General features: G+C 52.5%; 1 protein-coding gene and 1 long non-coding RNA gene across 17 annotated transcripts in view; one reads left to right on the forward strand and one right to left on the reverse strand.

Moving 5' to 3' along the window:
- LOC129646774 (uncharacterized) overlaps window positions 1-10072 on the reverse strand; it is a 23948-nt gene extending 13876 nt beyond the window's left edge. For 8 of the 16 annotated variants that reach the window (XR_008712168.1, XR_008712164.1, XR_008712165.1 and 5 more), the window contains exons 1-3: window positions 9989-10072; window positions 9498-9675; window positions 8974-9110 (exon numbers count right to left, since the gene is read on the reverse strand). This is a non-coding gene — a long non-coding RNA (uncharacterized LOC129646774). Of the gene's footprint in view, window positions 1-6889; window positions 6909-7590; window positions 7719-7991; window positions 8144-8973; window positions 9111-9497; window positions 9676-9975 lie in introns of those variants that run through there. The other 8 variants (XR_008712172.1, XR_008712171.1, XR_008712161.1 and 5 more) reach the window with 8 other exon arrangements.
- A 151-nt stretch (window positions 10073-10223) lies between these two features.
- CDK5R2 (cyclin dependent kinase 5 regulatory subunit 2) lies at window positions 10224-13509 on the forward strand. The gene has a single exon (XM_055573501.1). The coding sequence runs from the start codon at window positions 10417-10419 to the stop codon at window positions 11536-11538; it is 1122 nt and encodes a 373-aa protein (XP_055429476.1). The 5' UTR covers window positions 10224-10416; the 3' UTR covers window positions 11539-13509.
- The last annotated feature ends 556 nt before the right edge of the window (window positions 13510-14065 follow it).

Below are 14065 nucleotides of genomic sequence, written 5' to 3' on the forward strand. Positions count from 1 at the left end.
TGCTTTTGAACTGTGGTGTTGGAGAAGACTCTTGAGAGTCCCTTGGACTGCAAGGAGATCCAACCAGTCCATTCTGAAGGAGATCAGCCCTGGGATTTCTTTGGAAGGACTGATGCTAAAGCTGAAACTCCAGTACTTTGGCCACCTCATGGGAAGAGTTGACTCATTGGAAAAGACTCTGATGCTGGGAGGGATTGGGGGCAAGAGGAGAAGGGGACAACAGAGGATGAGATGGCTGGATGGCATCACTGACTCGATGGACATGAGTCTGAGTGAACTCTGGGAGTTGGTGATGGACAGGGAGGCCTGGCGTGCTGCGATTCATGGGGTCGCAAAGAGTTGGACACGACTGAGTGACTGATCTGATCTGACAAAGGAAAAAAAAAGAAACAAAGTATCTTGTTCATCAATTTGTGTTGAGTGAATGAATGGAAAGATGAAGTCTGAATGGATGCTGAGGTAGTCACACAATCACTATCAAGACTGTGTATTTGGATCATAGTGTAGGATAGGAAAATATTGTCCTATTGCAGAATAATCCAGAAGCTACTTGAAAGTAAGCAGCCTCAGAGTTAAGAGAGAGAGATGAACCATGTTGTAACCCAAAATTGTGGTTTTGTTGGGGCCCTGGCCACTCTCCTGAGAGAGCCCCCCAAGGGCAGGCCAGACAGAAGCCCTGGAAGAGAACCCTGGGGCAGCTTAAAGCTCAAATCTACCCCTACCCCACTCCTCAGAGACATTGTGCTAATGGCCCTGATGATAACAAATGGTTCTGTGTGGCCACAGCTGCCTCTTACACTGGTTGGGGGCAAACTTGATTCAGAAGCATGATGGAGGGTAAAGCATCAAGTTTCCTATTTAGCAGGAAGCTGATATCCAAGGAATGCAACCTGGCAGCTGCCCAGAAAGAAGACTTGCAATTGTGCAGGCTGTGGGGAAATGGCTTTCTTGTCCCAAGGCTTTTACTTTGAGGGTTACTGGGATTCAATAAACACCAATCAGCAGCTACAGTTTGCACAAGGAGGTTTGAGAAATTCAGCAGGAAATAAGCCTTGGGGTCAGGAGCCAGGTTGTGGTCTACAGTGTTTCATCCAGATTCAGTCCTTCGCTGACAACCAGATGCGAGAGACCACCCCCTTCAGTCATCAAGACCCAACGCGTACTTCTCTGAAGTTAGCAACAAATGTCCAGAAGGAAAATTTTCAGGCAGGAAGTTCTATTTATTGGAACTTTTTTCCTTTGCAAATATTAAATTTGCTACTCAAATTACTTTAAGATTAGAAGTGGGAAGGAGGGATATTTATTGGGTCATAGACTTGCATTAGGTCCAGCTGGATCCAGGGGCTAAAATTACATGAGGAATCTGTCCCTCCATATGTTGCCTCTGTTTTCATGGGTATTAGTTCAGATGACCTCTCTCCATGTGAGGGCAAGAGAGTCACCAACATCTCAATGCTTAGCAGCCTCAGAGGAAGAAAAACATCTGATTCTCAGTAGTTCTAGTAAAACTCCAAGAACTGAATCATCTCATTCTCAGTAGTTCTAATAAAACTCCGAGAACTGCATCTTGTTAAGATTGGCTTTGGTTGTCAGCCCATCTCTGATCCATTGTGACTGGGGAGGTAGATGGTCAGATACATAACTATTAACGTGGCTGTTGGAAGTATCAGGTGAGATCTTGTCTAAGGATGTGCTTTGTAAGCTGTAAAGCACAGTATTCAGTACAGGTCTGGCCATTAGGTATATGGAAAAGACATGCCCATTGCCCCACGTAAACCACATGAATTGAGAGTGTGGGAGAATTAATTTCCCAAAAACAAGTTAGGGTATTCTTACAGGGAGGCTGGATGCTCTTCTGGCAGCAAGAGCAGTGGTGCTTAACAGAAGAAACAGGTGAGACCCAGCCATCTCCCCAAGTTTTCCTCTTTCTCTTAAGACCACCCAAAGAAATTATGATTCCATGGGTCTGAGATAGGTCCCAGAAATTATATTTTTACAAAGTTCCTTCAGATGACTCTGCTAGGCAGAGTAGTTTAGAAGCTACCAGTTAACCTAGCAGACAACCTCCTTACACTTCTCCGCTGCCTTTTTGTTCAATTGCTCAGTCATGTCTGACTCTGTGACCCCATAGACTGTAGCCCACCAGGCTTCTCTGTCCATGGGATTCTCTAGGCAAGAATTCTGGAGTGGATTGCCATTTTCCACTCCCTACCCCAAATCAGAAGTGAGTTTGGGACTTCCCTGGTGGTACAGTGGATAAGAGTCCACCTGCCAATGCAGGGGACACAGATCTGATCCCTGGTCCAGGGAGATTCCACATCCCATGAATCATCTATACCCCTGCACCACAACTACTGAGCCCGCTGTCTGGAGTCCTCAAGCCACAACTACTGAAGCCCATGAGCCTGGAGCCTGTGCTTTGCAATAAGAGAAGCCGCCACAATGAAGTCTGCACACTGCAACTAGAGAACAACCCCCACTCCCTGCAACTAGAGAAAGCCCATGCGCAGCAACAAAACCCCAGTGCAACCAAAAATAAAAAAATATTTTTTAAAAAGTAAGTGTGCGTGCAGCTCTAGGTGATAAAATCAGGATTGAGTTTTTACTTAAAGGAAATAAAAATAAAAGGTTGATCTTATATTTTGAGACCACAGAGATGAAAGCGTAAATTAACGAATCTGTTACAAACCCCATCCCCCCTCAGCCCCTAATCCTGGACAAATAGGAGGTAAACGGAAGTGGCTCCTCTCCAGTGCTGAGTCTTAAGCAGGTCCACCAGGGCTCCTCTTACAAGCATTTACTCACTAACCCTCATTGCAGGCAGTGGCTGAGGCCTGGCTCTGCCTTGGGAAAGGTGCTTAGCATTTATCACAGCTTGAGGGTGGAGAGGAAAGGCCGTGGACTGGAGGGGACACAATACCAGATGGAGGAACAGGACCTCAGTTTAAAATTGATTTTATCCCCCTGCCAGTGGTTGCTTAGCTGCGAGACTTCAGGATAAACTGGAGTTAGTTTAGCTGCAAAGGTAGAAGGGGGATGGGCAGGGTTGGTCAAGTGGTTCAGTCCCATTCTCTGTAACTCACCAGAGGACATGGATCAACTTACTACTATTTATTATTATTTTCATCTCTCTGTAATTTCTGTTGTATATTCTTTGAAGGCCAGAGGTCACCCCTGCCCCAATTCTGTTTTCTATTCCCAGCCCCTAACCCAGTACTTTATAGCTGACAGTTTCTCAAATAGTATTTGCTATCATGGATTTTATAATTTTGCAGAACATTTTCTCAGAACTCTTGAAAAGAAGATCTGACCCTCCATGGAGTCTCTGGAGCTTTGTAGAAACAGCAGGGTGTGAGATGAATAGCCAGAGAATGCCCTCTGAAAAGTGCAGTCAGAATGCAGGGCCAGCATGGTGCTGGACACATGGCAGGCACACACAGCTTCACAAAATTAATGAGGCCCACAGTGGACTGGAGAAGGGGCCAGTGCTTGATATGCTGGCAGGTCTTTGTGACCTCAGGAATCAAATCAAATAACCCCCCACCCAGGAACAGTCTGAGTTGCAATAGTTGCCAGCATAATGGCCCAGAAGAAAAGATAGCTCTAAATTCAGGTCTCAAAGTCCAAACAAAAAGAAATGATAGTACAGCCCCTGCCCTTTAATGAAGAATGTTCTAATGAGAGAAAAAAAATGCTAGTGGTACAGGTCAGACAAACTGTTCCTGCCCTGTAAAAACAATGACTGGAGAATTCTGTAATAACTTACATTTTGTAACACCAAGCACCATGCACATATAATATACAAGCATTGTGGAGCATTGTGAGATTAAATAAAATCTTACAGCAACCCTATGATGGTCCACCTTTACAGGCCTCAGAAGAATTAAGAAACTTGCCCAAGGTCCCTCAGCTCATAAGTGGAGGGGCTAGGCTTGAATCCAGACCTGCATGACTCTAGAACTCATGTATGAACCCCCACACTGTCTTTCTTTTTTTTAAGGTGACAAATATTTTCAGTGCTATTTGTGAATGAATCAGATCTCTTCCTGGCCCCTCCCTCTGCTAACAAAGGAGTCTGGGACAGTGAGCTCCTTGTTCAGTCCTAAAGAAGGACTGGGTCGTCCCAGTGCACCAGCCCCAAGCATGCAGTATCGTGCATCGAACCTGGACTGGCAACTCATTTCATACATGATATTTTACATGTTTCAATGCCATTCTCCCAAATCTTCCCACCCTCTCCCTCTCCCACAGAGTCCGTAAGACTGTTCTAAAATCACTGCAGATGGTGACTGCAGCCATGAAATTAAAAGATGCTTATTCCTTGGAAGGAAAGTTATGACCAACCTAGATAGCATATTCAAAAGCAGAGACATTACTTTGCCAACAAGGTTCCAGCTAGTCAAGGTATGGTTTTTCCTGTGGTCATGTATGGATGTGAGAGTTGGACTGTGAAGAAAGCTGAGCACCGAAGAATTGATGCTTTTGAACTGTGGTGTTGGAGAAGACTCTTGAGAGTCCCTTGGACTGCAAGGAGATCCAACCGTTCCATTCTGAAGGAGATCAGCCCTGGGATTTCTTTGGAAGGAATGATGCTAAAGCTGAAACTCCAGTACTTTGGTCACCTCATGCAAAGAGTTTACTCATTGGAAAAGACTCTGATGCTGGGAGGGATTGGGGGCAGGAGGAGAAGGGGACGACAGAGGATGAGACGGCTGGATGGCATCACTGACTTGATTGTCGTGAGTCTCAGTGAACTCCGGGAGTTGTTGATGGACAGGGAGGCCTGGCGTGCTGCGATTCATGGGGTCACAAAGAGTCGGACACGACCGAGTAACTGAACTGAACTGAACTGAGACAATCTATTTTAATTCATTTTAAAATTTATAACATAGCTAGAAAATTATTATTTAGTACTTAAAACAAGAATATTCTGTTTTTGTGTGTGTGTAAAAATACATTCTTTTGACTTATGTCTATTAAAGAAAAAAACTTTCCAAAAAAAAAAAAAAAAAAAGAAGGACTGTAACGCAGGCTCAGCCTCTCTCAGGAAGCAGCCCCCGAACTCCAGGTTGAATTTAAGTCAAGATTAGAAAGGCTCTCGTGATCATGAGTTTAGGGATCTGAACATCCCTAGAGTTCAGGGATCAAGTTCCATGCAGCGGGTGACAGAGGATGAGATGGTCAGATGGCATCATAGACTCAGTGGACATGAGTTTGAGCAAACTCTGAGAGATAGTGAAGGACAGGGAAGCCTGGCAGTCCATGTGGCCACAAAAGGTCAGATACGACTGAGCAACTGAACAACAACAGGCGTTGTTGGGGCAGATGAAAGTGGGGCAGAGGCAAAGATTGTGTGGGAACCCAGGGAATATCTGAGCTAGAGTTCTCAAAGCCTCTTTTCTTTCCCTGAGAGTCTCCAAGACAGGGTTTTCAAACCTCCCTGGTCTCAAGCCAGGGCAGAGAGAACCCCTCTCCCATCCCAGGGCACAAAGATGGGAAGGTAGGGCTCCTAGAGTGGAATCAAGATAGAGGACAGAGACAGGGAAGGAGACAGGCAGCTACATGAAGACCCAGTCACAGCAGCAGCTTTCCTGCAGCCACCTGCCTGGTTGAGATGGAAACGCTGATTCCAGCTCCAGCCCCCAGACAGGCTAAGAATATCCCAGAAAAGCAACAGCCACCACCCCCACCCTTCTTGATCTGCTCCTGCATCTGGAGTGCTATGCTGGGCTCCAGCAGGGCAGGGAAGAGACAGAGATGCTTGTGGCTGGGGTTGGGGGGTGAAAGAGAGGAGGCAAAAAAATGGGCTTGGTGGAGGCAGAAGATGAACTGAGAAATAAAGCAATTGGAGAGTATATATATATATTGCTGGGAGGATTGGGTAGAGAGAACTGTTTTTAGGGGGCAACAAAGGGAGATGAAAGCAGGAGCCAGAGAGCCAGGGAGAGAAGGTCCAAGTATGAAGAAGTATGAGGATGTGAGAGGGCTGAGGGCTGGCATCAGTAACCTAGAGGGTAGACCAAGGCTTTATTAAGGGAGCAGAGCTTAGAACAAGGAAAAAGAGCCCCAGCCTCGCCCTTGTCCTCCCCTGACCCTTAATCCTGGGCCTTCCAGCCTCTCAGCCTTGGTCTCTTCTCTTCCTGTCCTGGAGCACCACTTCCGCAACTGTGCTATCAACCCTATTTTCTTTCCTATAAGTCCTTTATTTGGGCTCCTCAATTAAGTCCTCCTAGCAAGGGGTCTGCTGGAAAGTGAAAGGCATGAGAACATGGGGTTTCCCTCTTGGCAGCTAGCAGCACCTCCTTTGTCAAGTCCATCTCTTCTCTCTGCTCCATCTCTTTCTACACTCCCCATTGTTGCCTGGGAGGAGGCAGGGTTTCTACTCCCTCCAAGGCCTCCCCACTCCAGCTCCCCCGGGATAAGGTCCTCTGGGGAGGGAGGGAGGGCTGGTGCATATGCTCTCCCTTTGCACACCTCAGGAGCCGAGGCCTCCGGGTGGGAGGACTGAATCAGGGTAGGGGGGCAGCTGGATCCAGGCGTTCAGATGTCCAGGCTGAGTCTCTTCTCTGGCTGTTTTAAGAACCTACATTGTCATCAGCCCCTTTGTAGGGGCCTCTTGGAGACATGGGATGCAATGACCTTGAGTTCCAGGACCTCCCGCCTTGATGTTTACTGGGGAGACCCTGGAAGTTGGCCATCTTGGCATCCTGTCCTTTGTTGTACCATCTTTCAGGCTCCCCTCCCCTAAAGCTTGGAGGGACGTAGGAACGTTTACATTGCTGAGAGCCTGCGCACCCCTCCCCTTCATCTCCTGGGTAGAACTGCCGAAGGGCAGGCCTCACATAGATGCTGTGCACACAAGCCTGAGCCCATCAGGCAGAAACACAGAGAACCAGACAGGACTGGAGCTAGAAAGTGAAACAGATTCACAGGGCAGGTTTTATTTAGAAACAGATTCGGAGAGCTAGAAGAGGCTTTAAGAACCATTTTTAAGTTCAATCCCAAGATAATATCTTCCTCCTTCAGTGGTTTTGTTTTTTTTTTTTTTTTTGGCCTGATAATAAAAATATGTAGAATTCCTGCATTGTAGTATGAAGGGAGAGCTGAAATGACTTCCCCAGCTCATACAATTAATAAGCTGTGGACTAAAACTCCTGACAGAGGATGAGATGGTTGGATGGCATCGCCAACCTGATGGACCTGAGTTTAAGCAAGCTCCGGAAATTGGTGATTGACAGGGAAGCCTGGCGTGCAGTCCATGGAGTCACAGAGTCGGACACGACTGAGCAACTGAGCTGAATTGAACTAAAAACTCCTGCATCCTAGACTATGACTTATCAGATAAAAAGATAAAAAGCAGCCAAAGGGCAGAAGAGTTTGAACAGCATTGCCTTTGGATGTTCCCTTAAAGATGGGGCTCATTTAGGGAATTCCCTGGTGGTCCACTGTCTTTCCATAAAGCCCACCTTCTCAGAATGTCTTTCCAATTTCACTGTGGTTATCCTCCTTGGCCTCCACCCTGTAGAGACATAAACTCCCTCTTTCCTCCCTTAATAGTGCAAGCTTTTTTGGTAACAGAAATGCCATCACTCTTTATAGATTTGCTTTTATTATTTTGTCTTCTTGTCCTTTAAAATTCCATCCATATTCTTCTTGCACATCTTGGACTGAGAACTCAGAGCCCAGCCCTTAACCGAGTTGTTATGTAGCAGCTGCTGCTGGCAGGGGAAGAGGTTAGAAAGATTGGTGTTAGGAAGGGCATCAGGTCCCTCCCAGTCAGTCCGTAAAAGCTTCTTGGAGGAGATGGAATTTCAAGAGCTTGACAAAGGCAGATTGGTGGTCTGAGGGAGGGTCCTGGCCCAGTGATAGGAGCTCAGAGATTCAAGAGGGATGACCAGACTACGAGGGTGGTGATCATGTGAACCCAAGAGAGGGGGTTTGAGGCAGGGCAAGATGAAGATGAGAAGGGGAAATAAGATGTTTTAAGGCACCTGAAGCAGAGGAGGGAACTCTCAATTCTAAAAGGACAGCAGGTCACTTCTGGGCTTGGAATGGGGATCCCATAGTGGTGACATCTGTAGGGGCTGCATAGACTCTTGTCCTGAATGACACCAGCAGCAGGCCTTACGTCAGTGAGGGACTCCTGGGAGCAGAGGATCCACGTGCCATTCAGATCCATGTGCCTGGTGTTTCTGCTGGTGCAACTCAGTCTCTATGGGGCCTGTCCTTAACTACTGGTGAACCAACTGTTCCTTGGGTGTCAGATAAAGGCTGACTCAGAAAGCCTTGTAGGAGGAAGTAGGACCAATTACAGAAACTGAAAAGAGGGAACATTTTTCAGTAACTATGGGGAGAATGAGAGGTTGGGCAGGTCAGCTTGAGCTGTGAGAGAACAAAGATCAGATCTAAGGGAACAGGAGAGACCCCACTGAGAAAGTACAATTGAGTGCTGAGTCAGGGAAGGGTACAAGTTGGCCTGTGTAAGGTGGTGTATGGTAGGGAATCAATACAGCTAGACCACAGGCCCCCACAGGGGTGGGGTGGGGGTGGGCCTGTGGGATAGCTGAGAAAAGCTGGTGCCTCTGTTGGCAGCCCAAGGGGATTCTGAAATAGCCTCTCTGCAATGAACTAGGTATACACGTGCATACACACAAGCCCCGACAGCAGTGGATCCTTGGAGCTGGGTTGGTGGTCTCTGAGGAGCATAGAGGTGACTCTGGGGCAAAGTCTGAGAATTCTGCTGAATCCATGTGTGTGTTCTCTATGCACCCCCCATCAACTGTAGCCCACCAGGCTCCTCTGTCCATGGGATTTTCCAGGCAAGAATACTGGAGTGGGTAGACATTTCCTTCTCCAGGGGATCTTACTGACCCGGGATCAAACCCAGGTCTCCTGCATTGCAGGCATATTCTTTATTATCTGACCCACCAGGGATAGGTGAAGGCTTCTCTCCTCCATGAAACCCATACCTACCTCCAAAGTCCACTTAAGAAGCCAGAAGACTCCTGTGCTGGGGAGCCAGAGAGCAGGCCAGGAGAAGGGTGGACACAGTCCTTCAAGGCAGATGGAACAGCCCAAAACCAGCTGGGCTCCAGACCTGCAGGTAAGGCCTAGAGAATACCAAATCCAGGACAAAGGCCTTATGGGTGCCGAGGAGAGGACAGACAGACCCAGAGAGAAATGGGTAGGACCTAGCCTAATAGCCTGGAGCTGGGAATGGGGTCAGCTAGGACCTGAATGGAAGGGAGTATGTGACAATAAAAACCCATCTCAGCCTGGACCCAGGACTGGCCATGGTGGGACCAACCCTCTGCACAGAAGGCCGGTCTGCTATCTGAGGCTGGACAGAACAATTTCCAAACTTTCCCCAGGGACCAATCACCCATCATCCACCCAAGTGTGAAATCAGGGAGGGGAATCCATGTGTGTGATTGGAGGGGAGAGGGGCAAAGAGCACAAGAGCAGTCGCTCAGGGACCAGAGCTCAGGGCCTCTTACCACAGACTCAGCAGCAGAGAATCAGGTCGGCAAACCGTGGCTTCAGCGACAAATTTGAGCGTCTTACCACCCCTAGAGTAAAGGCCTCTAAGGAAGCGGGTCGCGACCTTCAGGCAGACCGGGGCCCAGCCAACACCTCATCACAGGCAGAGCAAGAATATACCTGCTGCAGTCTTCCCTGGTGACCACATGGGGGAAGGGAGGGGAGGAGAGTTAAGAGGGAATCCACCGACTGCTAGATTGGAGGAGCTGGTGCAGTGCGACCCAGCTGGGGCCTGGGCGCCTTGATGAAGGCACTTGCCTTGATGAAGCAGCTGCCCACGCTGCCTACCCGCCCCCACCCCAGCACATAATCAAAAGGGGAGGGAGGGTGTTCCCATGGCATCTCTACTATCGCGAACCAATGCATCAAAACAAGTTGATTCAGGGCCCTAGGACCTGTAGGGGTAGGTGGGAGCAGCCTCCCACACCCACCCACCCACGGTTCTGACCCCGAGGAGGTCCTCGAACCAGCCACCTCCTCCTCCTCTCGCCTTTCTTGTGAAGGGACTGGACCAGAGACCAAGGCATGGGGATGGGCGGAACTTGAGATTGGCATGAGAGATTCTATTGGTCAGCGCAGCTGCCGGTTAGGAGGGCAGCTTGGGCAAGGATTGGCTGCGTGAGACGGGGCGTGGCGCGGCGAAGACTGGGCCCAAGGGGTGGGGCTGACGCTGCAGCTGGCGCAGCTCAGACCCGGAGCAGCCGGCGCAGAAAAGCCAAAGCAGCCGCGTTCTACTGCCCGTTCCCGCGCCCGGGCCGGGGCTGGGCCCCCACCGCCGGGTCCCCGGGGGCTGCAGCAGAGGCGGCGGCGGCGCGGCGGACAGGGGCACCGCCCGCGGTTCCCGCCGGGGCCCGGGCGCCGGCCTCGCTCTGCAGGATGGGCACGGTGCTGTCTCTTTCACCCGCCTCCTCGGCCAAGGGCCGGAGGCCCGGCGGGCTGCCCGAGGAGAAGAAGAAGGCGCCGCCCGCGGGAGACGAGGCGCTGGGGGGCTACGGGGCGCCGCCAGCGGGCAAGGGCGGCAAAGGCGAGAGCCGGCTCAAACGGCCGTCCGTGCTCATCTCCGCGCTCACCTGGAAGCGCCTTGTGGCCGCGTCCGCCAAAAAGAAGAAAGGCAGCAAGAAGGTGACGCCCAAGCCAGCGTCCACCGGCCCCGACCCCCTGGTCCAGCAACGCAACCGCGAGAACCTTCTCCGCAAAGGTCGGGATCCCCCCGACGGCAGCGGCGCCGCCAAGCCCCTGGCGGTGCCCGTGCCCACTGTGCCCGCGGCCGCCGCTACCTGCGAGCCGCCGTCGGGGAGCAGCGCCGGCGTTCCGCCGCCAGGCTCGGGCGGAGGGAAGCCGCCGCCGCCGCCGCCCCCAGCCCCGCAGGCGGCGCCGCCGGTCCCTGGTGGCTCGCCGCGGCGGGTCATCGTGCAGGCTTCAACCGGCGAGCTGCTGCGCTGCCTGGGCGACTTCGTGTGCCGGCGCTGCTACCGTCTCAAGGAGCTGAGCCCAGGCGAGCTGGTGGGCTGGTTCCGCGGAGTGGACCGCTCGCTGCTGCTGCAGGGCTGGCAAGACCAGGCCTTCATTACGCCCGCCAACCTGGTGTTCGTGTACCTGCTGTGCCGCGAGTCGCTGCGCGGGGACGAGCTGGCGTCGGCCGCCGAGCTGCAGGCCGCCTTCCTCACCTGCCTCTACCTCGCCTACTCCTACATGGGCAACGAGATCTCCTACCCGCTCAAGCCCTTCCTCGTGGAGCCCGACAAGGAGCGCTTCTGGCAACGCTGTCTGCGCCTCATCCAGCGGCTCAGCCCGCAGATGCTGCGGCTCAACGCCGACCCCCACTTCTTCACGCAGGTCTTCCAAGACCTCAAGAACGAGGGCGAGGCCTCCGCCAGCGCCGGGGGTCCACCCAACGGGGGCGCGCCTGCGGCCCCCTCCACCTCCTCCTCCTCCTCGGCCTCCAGGGACAGCTGCGCGACTGGAGCCAAGCACTGGACTATGAACTTGGACCGCTAGGGATAACCCAGGGCCGCGCCCGCCCCCCGCCCCAGCCCCTTACACACACTCGGAGCCCCCGGGACCATCAAGCCGCCGCCGCTGCTACCGCCGCTCCGCGCCGTGGCCGGAGGAGGAGCCGCCCCTGCCCCGCAGGGGAAGGTGGAGGCCAGGATGCCAGAGGCCTCGGCGTTTGGATTTGCTGGGCGCAGGGTGGGGGTGGGGGATGAACGCGGGAGAGGAACCCCCAACCTCACCCTATCTGTCTGTCTGCGCCCTCATCTCTCCAATTCTGCCCGGGTCACCCCCTTCCCTTCTCTGTGTAAGTCCGTCTCCCTTGGACTTGTCCATTTCTTCATCTCCTTCCTGTATCTTCACCTTCCCTCCTTACTTCATCTTTTGCCTTCCCACCTTCCTCCTTGGAGTTCCACTTTCCATTCCTTGGGTGTGTGTTTCTGTCTCCATCTTACCCACTACCTGACTCTCTCTCATTGCCCCGTTTCTCTTTCTGCACCTCTGTCCCCATTTCCCCTTCTTCTCTTTTCCTCGCTCCTGGCATGTGTCACCATCTTCCCCCTCCCATCTGCCTTCCCCCCTCTCCGCCTGTGTTAGCTTGCATTTCTCTCTTCGACTGCGACCCCGTATTCTCCTCCCCAGACCGAAGGGAACATGAATTCTTGATTGGGATCGGCTGAGGTACAGCAAAAACTGCAGCCCCGGGAGCCCAGATAATCACCAGGCTGGTCCTTCGCCCCATCCCCACCACCTCTCCCCACCTTTTCCAACGTGTTGCATGCCGGGAGTTGGGGGCAGGGGGATGCCAGCTACTGGAGGCTGAGGTTTGGGAGCAAAAATCAACCTAGGAGGTCACCCCGGCGGTGGCGGCGGCGCCTCAGCAGAAGGGTGGGAGGAGACAGAATACTCTTCTTACTCTGAGGGAGGAGCACCCCTCTTCCTTGCCCTTAGGTGTTTTTGTCCCCCCCCCCCCCCCCCCCCCACTCCCCAGGTTTAATTTATTTGGTTGTTTCCGGAGGGAGGGGGGAGGGGCAGGGTGGGCCCGGAACTGTCTGAGGTGCTGATCTGAGGCCGGACCAGAATTCTCCTGGGAGGGTACCAGGGACTGGGTTGGGCCTGGTGCCGTGTCCAAGGTGCCAATGATGCGGGCCGACGGTGCGGGCCGCATTGTCTGTCTGTCCGTCTGTCCGGGAGAGAACTATAAAGCGCTGGAAGCGCCTGCAGATGTTTTTGCGCCAGCCTTTTTTTGGGCCTTGGGAGGGAGGGAGCGGGAGTGGAACTATCACAGGCAGGGCACGCGGGCCCCCATGGGCCTAGTGGGGAGGGTCGAGTCCCTGAGAACGGCTACTGTTTCTGTCACCCCTCCCCCACTGACTTCCATCTTACAGAGAGCAAAGTGAGGGAGCCAAAGGATGAGGCCTGGTGGTAAGGCTGAATTTCTGCCCCACCCCGTCCCCCCACCCCACCCTCCGCCACCCCTGCCTTCATTTTTTCTGACCACCTGCGCATTAACGCCCAGGCCATTTAGGGGATAAGTGATGAGGACAGCGGAAGTTGCTCTCCTTTTACAGAGTGGCTCATTGAGGCAGCATCAGTTAATTATTGTTGTTTTCTCTCTTTCCTCCGCCTCTCCCTGCCATTCATTCTGTCAAGAGTTCAGTCAGGCCTGACTAAGTCTGTCTTCACCACTCTCAGGTGGGGCCCGAATGCCACACTTAGCCCCATACTCTTTCCCCTACCCATGGGTCTGCTTCAAGACTGTTTCAGCCACATGCCTACCCAGGGCAGCTTTGGGAGGTCCATCCCTGCTTGAGATTCAGACCTAGCCCTTAATCGCCAGGGAGGCTAGTACACAGGCAGTCTGGAAGACAGGAGCCATTCTTTGGGGTTGAAGGAGGAAAAGTAAGCTATTTAGCCTGAGATTCCTCTTTGGTCCCCATTGCCTTCTTAACCACTTAGCTAAGCGCCCCATTCAGTTTTTCATTGGCCCGAGGAGGCCCTGGCTGCAGTGGAGCGCTGGCGTCTGTGACCCTGGTCTCCACGGAGACCTCCGAAGCATTCGGAGAGAGAAGAGGGAGAAGCCCACCTAGAAAGGCCCTGGTTCGCTGTCCGTGGTACTGACGGGGCGCACTCGACAAGGGTGAGGGAGGGCATGCTGGAGTAGGAGGAGCTGCAGACGGCCTCAGTCAGGTTTTCCGGATAATTTGGGAGTAGATGTGATCCTTTCTGGTGGTAAGTCACAGGAGTCTGGCCCAAGAACTCAGGAAGACTGTCCTCATAGGAAGACAGATCTCAACTCTTCCCCGGACTCTGCCCAGCTCCCTCTTCAACCGGCCTGCAGCCGGAAATCCCCAGTCCAGATTTGTGAATCGAGTTGCCGGAGGGAGGTGGGGAGAGCTGGTGGAAGGAAAGGCGGGAGCAGTCGCCCATTGGCTGGAATTTGGCGCAGTCAGCGCGGTGCCGTCATCTCTCTAGGTATGGAAGGAGAGAGGGAGGAGCACTTGGGTCACCCCGCGGCTGTCGCCATAGTAAC

This window comes from Bubalus kerabau, chromosome 3, assembly GCF_029407905.1.
Source record: "Bubalus kerabau isolate K-KA32 ecotype Philippines breed swamp buffalo chromosome 3, PCC_UOA_SB_1v2, whole genome shotgun sequence".
Classification (NCBI taxonomy): Eukaryota; Metazoa; Chordata; class Mammalia; order Artiodactyla; family Bovidae; genus Bubalus; species Bubalus kerabau.

What these genes read in the sequence shown, in the direction of transcription:
- CDK5R2 (XM_055573501.1), top strand. Translation starts at nt 10,417, where the DNA reads ATGGGCACGGTGCTGTCTCTTTCACCCGCCTCCTCGGCCAAGGGCCGG.